Below are 6,116 nucleotides of genomic sequence, written 5' to 3'. Positions count from 1 at the left end.
AGGGGAGGGGAGGATTCTGCTAGGTGCCCAGAAGGTTCTTTTTGGGGGGTTCTGGTTGACATCTGCCAGCACTGGAGCAGGGCAAGGTGCAGCTGTTGGGCTGTCTTTGCTGCCCTATAGAGTTGTCCTCAGCTGTCTTTGAGGATGTAATAATATGTGATTTAGAAGCATCTTTGGGATCAGAGCTTTGCCCTTGGATGTCCAGTTGGAACAGAGAGCTTCTGCCCTCCCCAATGCTCCTCTATCCTTGGGAAATGCAAGAGGAAGAAGCAATATATGGGTCCCCTTCACAGACATGCTGTGTTTCCCAAGAGGGTGTGATCCAGCATCAGTGAATGATGAGTAAAGGAAATTGGTGGAGAAAACTTGGGCGGGAACCATTTCTGACAAGCCTCCTCTGTGCTCTGCAGCCACACACAAGCAGCCAATGCCATTGACCAAGCTGCAAAGGTGGCACGGGAAGATGCACGGCAGGCATTGGAGCTGCTGCGTGCAGCCGCTGATGGAGAGGCCACCTTGGGCTCCCTGCCAGGGCTGCCCAGGAGGTGAGTGCAGGCTGCTTTGGCCTGAGTGTCAGGTGTGGAGATGCGAGGGAGGAGGGGGATAGGCAAGAATCCAGGCCCCTTTCCCTCTCTCCCCATCTGAGCTGCAGAAATGTGCAGTTGGAGGCAGGGAATTCACTGGCATGTCTTACGGGTGGAGATGGAGGGTTGGCAGCTCTGTGGAGTATTTGCTTCCCACATCACAGCCCTCAATGCTCCTGGGGTCCTGCCTGTGGATGGGCAAAGGGGTTTAACACCACATGTGTGAACAGGCTTCTGGGGATGATTTCCACATGTGGTTTAAAATCTGGGCTGGGTTTAGTCCAAGGGTGAATTTAAGCACATGGTGTTTCCTTTGGTTAGACTTGGCCTCTCCAGAGCCCACCATGGTGGGCTTGCACTCCATGGGTGGAATGTTAGCAGCAGCCCTGTAGAAGTTAGAAAGTTGAACAGGGATGTGCAGGAAAAAACATACAGTGGTAGGGCAGGAATTAGCAGAGCCACCATGGAGCCCCTGTGAGGGTTCAGCTGAGTGAAACAACCCCTGATTTTGGACTGTAAGGTTTTTGGGAGTACAGAGCCAGCAGATGCCCTGCTCATTGGAGGGACTGGGGTACAGGGAATGTTTGCAATTGTCTTTTTATGTGTGATAAATCTGCATGGGGCCTTGGAGAATGTGAACAAGTCAACTGAGGTGAAAGGCTGGCAGCTTGGCTGCTATCAGGCTCTCCAATCTCACATCTGTACAGGTACAAGGAGCTCAAGTCACTGGCTGGAGGCCTGAAGGCTGATGCTGATGAAATGGCCTTCAAGGCAGACACAGCTTATCAGGACAGCCTAGTGCTCCTCAGCTCCCTGTCCCGCCTGACAGAGATAGACATCGGGTCCTTTAAGGTGAGGGCTTTGTGCCTGTCAGACCAGGAGATTCCCTTTCACTCTTCCTGATGCCCTCCCTGTTTATCCTACCACCAGCTCAGCCCTTCCCAGGGCTCCATCCCTGCTGGAGAGCCACTAGATAGGCATCTTCCTACCCTTTTTCCCCTTTTGCTTCTGGTTGGTTCCTGGTGGGCACTGGAGAGATTCTGGGGCCCCCACTGTGTCTCTGTTTCAGGAGGAAGCCTCAAGGCTGAAGAAGGACACAAGTACCCTGCTGGGCCTGGTGGACACCTCCTTGGCCCAATACCGGGGCCTGCAGAACCACATGGGGCACTGGGAGGAGGAGGCCAAGCAGCTGCTACAAGGGCAAGAGGGCAAGAAAGCGGTAAGAGGTTGGCTGGCAAGGGGTCATCCCCATCAGGAGCTGCAGCCATGGGGGGATGCCTTTGGTCCCACCACTGTCCTTGCCCAGCTGTCAAAGGCAGCTCTGCCTGCCTGGTGCCCCTTCCTTGGGGCTGGTCTTCAGACCTCAGTGTGTGGAGGGAGCTGCTGGTGCAGGGTCTCACCTGCACATCTCCTCCATGTAAGGCAGGTTGAAGACCTGATCCTGAAAAGATTAGAGCTAAGATGACTCAGGATATAGCTGAAGCCGGTTGAGGAGCACCGGCACAAGCTTCTGATGGCAGATCAGCTTGTGGGAGTCTTGATTAAGGGGCAAGAGCAAGCATTTGGGAACAGACTGTTGGGTCTCTTCCAGCCCAGCTCCACCCAGACTGCTCTGGGACCATGTGATGCTCCCATACCGTGTCCTTCACCTACTTTTTGTGTCCCTTGGTACATTGCAGAAGCTGACACAGCTGCTGTCCCGAGCCACCCTTGCGAGGAGCACAGCCCTGCAAGCCATGAGTGCTGGCAATGCCACCTTCTATGAGGTGGAGCAGATCCTCAAGAGCCTCAAGGGTAGCATCCTAGAAACCCTTCCTTTTCCTTTCCATGTGGGAACTCACAAAGGTAGTATAGCTTCATTTCCACATGCATTTCTTCCAGAGTTCAACCTGCAAGCAGATGACAAGAGGAGGGAAGCCAAAGATGACATGAGGAGGCTTCCCATTATTAGCAGCATGGTGACCACTGCCAGGGAGAAGACAGACCAAGCCAAAGGGATTGTGGATAGCGCTGCTTCTGAGTCAAAGGCCGGCAGCAGTGTGGTAGGAGAAGTGAAGGAAATCGTCATGGGGATCCAAGAGGTGAGAACAGACTCTAGTGCTATTGTTGTCAGAAAAGGATTTGGAAGGGGAAAAACATGGAAGAAGACAAGATGGTTAGCAACCTCATGGTGGACCTGATGGATTGATTTTTGAGCTGAAGTTTCTCTACAGTGAGTCCTGCAGATTCCAGTTTGGCTGTAGATGATCTCTATAGGCATATTCCTTCCATGAGGATCTCTGTGGCATCTCACTGTAGCCATCTTTCAGTAACCAAAGGGATTTTTTCACTCCTACAGCCAGAGTCACTGGCAGACTCTGTGGGTTTTTGTGGGTTCACCTCCCAGATGTGTGTTGTAATTCCCCAGGGATTGCTGATGTGTGAAGGAGGGATTGAGCCATGGACATAGAAACAACTCTCTGGAGCAATTGGTGGGAGAACATGAGGACAGCTTGTGATACTTTTGGGTCCCTTCTTTCTACCAGTTCCCTATTCCAATGCACCGAGAATGATTTTGGCTGTGCTCTGCCTGACTGAAAGTGCCTTTTCCTATATGCAACACCTAGGAGATTGCCCAGCTGAAGGGGGAAGCCAACAAGACAGCTGATGGTGTCCTTGCCCTGGAGAAGGCAGTGGCCACCCTGCGACATGAGGCCAAGGAAGGGGATGATGCATTTGAGAAGAAACTCTTGGAGGTTGAGGCAGATGCTGCTGTAATAGAGAAAGTGGGTCCCCATCTCCCTTTCCTTGTCTCCTTCCCTGCTGACTTCACGGCTTGATTTCACCTTACAGATGCTGACTTTCTTTCTTCAGACAGCTCAGGAAACTCAAAGGGTCCATGACAAGGCTGGCCAGGCAGGGGCAGCTGTGCAGCAGACGCTGAGTGCCCTGGAAGAGCTGCTGCATCTCATGAGTAGGTTTTGCAATGCCACTTGCATTTGCATCCACTTGGATAGAAACAGATCCTCCCTGGGGTCTAGTCAGGGCTTCTGGGAGTTTAGTGGGAAGCTAAATTATGTGCTGCCTGTGAACAGGCTGGGCAGCAGGGTAGAGAAGAAGTATCTAGAAAGATCTAGTCCTCATCCTTCATGCATGCTTTCCTATTCCTTATTTTCTTTCTGTGCAAAAGACCAGCCTGGCGCTATGGATGAGGATGGCCTGAGGCAGCTTGAGGTGAACTTCAGGAAAGCCAAAAACAGAAGCAAGCAGCTGAAGGTGGAGATGTCAGTGCTGGAGCAGACAACTGCACTGCAGAAGGACCGGGTGCGCATGCTGGAGAGCAGCATTGATGACATCCTGTCTGATATTAAGAACCTGGAGGATATCCAGAATAGTCTTCCTCCAGGCTGTTATAACACAAAAGCCATTGAATTACCATGAACCAGTTCTGGAAAGGCTGCAGCACCTGCCATGCTGAAGGCAGGAGGGCTTCCCTAAATCTGGCAGAACTGTCTGTGTTTGGTTGTGTCAAACTGATCCTTGCCCTCAGGATCAGTGTGGCAGATGAAGTTCACAATGTCCCGCTGCCCCTGGAAAGTCCCTAATTTTTCAAAGTGCTCCGTCCCTTGCTCATGGGAGGAAGGAAACTCCTGGTTTGTGAAGGTGCTACTGTCTGAAGAACAGCCCATTCCTACAATATATCTCAGAGGTGCAGGGTTAGATGTCAGCCTTGTGAGTATGCATAGTTTAGACCCTGAAGCTCATAACTGAGAGGTTCTCCGTCACCTGTGGGTACCCTGTCCTGGTATGGGACACACAGAATGACTAGGGTCTCTGTGTCCATACTTTTGACACTGCCACCACCAGCTCCTCCTCCTGTACTCCATGGAGTTTCCTCGCCTTCAGCAGCTCAGAAGACAGGGAGCAAGCAGCATGAGAGGCTGCGGGGGGAGATGAGTTCTGAGTTGTGGTACTGGTGATGCTTCATGTGGTTGTCTCTTCCCAGGCTGGCAGTCTCCCCCTTGCTGGGAGTGGTGCTGGCATGCTGTGGTTCTTGTACCTGAGAACCTGAGAAACCTGTCCCATCCTGCTGCAGTGCCTGTAACCTGATTTCATTAGTTCAAAAATATTGAAGATGTCTTGAATGTGTCTCCACCTCTGGTTTGGTGCTGCCTGTCCTCCCTCCTTCCCTTACAGTTCTGTATGTTTCTCAGGAGCCACCATCACTACTAAGGTAGCTCTCCACAGGGGTTCCCCACTCATCTCAACAGAGCTTGGATGAGTCAAAGACCACAGTTCTCCCTTCACCCTTCACTGCAGCTTTCATGTGGGTCCAGCTGCATTCTAACACTGCTCCCACCTTCCTTCAGATGCTATGCAGGGGAAAAATGTTTCAGGGGAGGTAAGTGCCACCAGATGCTGGAAGCTCTGCTAAAGCCCCTGCCTTGCATGGTGGTGAAAGAGGAGATCCCAGATGGGGAAGGACACTCACCCCTCCTTATCTCTCAAGTCTCTGATAAAGTGGTATCTGATAAAGTAGATAAAGTGCTTTTGCTTCATGATATACTGAGTATTATGCCTGCTTTACACTTTTATTTGAGATGTATTTTAGCCCCTGGCATATGTCCTTTCTCCTGTTGTACAGCATAAGGACAGCTATTAGGGATCTGTTTTAACATGACTTGGATTTTTTGAAAGGTAGGAGGTCAATAAATGATCAATACGCTTGGCTAGATCTTGCCTAATGCTTTATTTTTTCAGGCTTCCTCATTTGGGTTATTTGGCCATGGGTTATCCCAGCAGTGCAGGCATTTGCTCTCTTGTTTTAACTCAGTCTTAGGGCTGTTTTAAAATCACACCAGTAACATCTGTTTTGTTTTGTTTATTACATAATTTAAACATTTTGCTGATAAAGTTTATTGTTTTGGTTTTTTTTTTTTTGTCAATGACCATTTTTTCATATAGCAACAGAAAAAAAAAAAAAAAAAAGACTCCAAAACTTTTGACAAAGGTGAAATTGGTGGCATGGCAACTTCCCTTGGGAAAGCTGGAAAGGGCAACCCCTTTCCCTCCCCTTTTATTTATTTTCTTTCCCCAAAAGACATTTGAAGTTCATTTCACTTTCAGCAAATTGACTGTTAAAAAGTGGAGGTTCAAAGACCAAAACCCACAAGCTTCTTCCCACACTTCCCCTGCACCCTGGAAACCCCCATCCTCACCTCCCCAGCAGTCACATGGATCATCTCAGATGATTATTTTCTCCCCATGCTCACCCAAAGACATTTTTCCAAACCAGTCCCAGAGCTGAAAGCCCCATTACAAACCCCCATCCCTCCCCACCATTCTGTGAGTTTTACTGAGCAGATACACAAAGGTAAGAGCAGTAGAACAGAACAAATTCATCGTCCCCACCACAGCTAAGCTTTGCCATCCCAAGCATGTGGATCAGGAGGCCATGGCATTCCCACATCCCCTTCTGTGTACCAGAGGGAGTGAGGGAGCACCAGAGGTGCCTCTTGGACATGACACCTTTCCCTTTTCCCTTTTCCCCTT

General features: G+C 50.1%; 1 protein-coding gene across 1 annotated transcript in view; it reads left to right on the top strand.

Annotated features, from left to right (window-relative positions):
• LAMC2 (laminin subunit gamma 2) overlaps positions 1-5,495 on the top strand; it is a 16,845-nt gene extending 11,350 nt beyond the window's left edge. The window contains exons 16-23 of the mRNA XM_015635669.1: positions 411-545; positions 1,292-1,436; positions 1,654-1,803; positions 2,264-2,378; positions 2,466-2,665; positions 3,191-3,349; positions 3,438-3,537; positions 3,754-5,495. Coding sequence (XP_015491155.1) covers positions 411-545; positions 1,292-1,436; positions 1,654-1,803; positions 2,264-2,378; positions 2,466-2,665; positions 3,191-3,349; positions 3,438-3,537; positions 3,754-4,004 — 1,255 coding nt within the window. The 3' untranslated portion in view covers positions 4,005-5,495. The remainder of the gene's footprint in view (positions 1-410; positions 546-1,291; positions 1,437-1,653; positions 1,804-2,263; positions 2,379-2,465; positions 2,666-3,190; positions 3,350-3,437; positions 3,538-3,753) is intronic.
• Positions 5,496-6,116: the final 621 nt, after the last annotated feature.

Source organism: Parus major, chromosome 8 (assembly GCF_001522545.3).
Source record: "Parus major isolate Abel chromosome 8, Parus_major1.1, whole genome shotgun sequence".
Taxonomy (NCBI): Eukaryota; Metazoa; Chordata; class Aves; order Passeriformes; family Paridae; genus Parus; species Parus major.
Note: the sequence above shows the minus strand (reverse complement) of the source record. Positions and strands in the feature narration are given on the sequence as shown.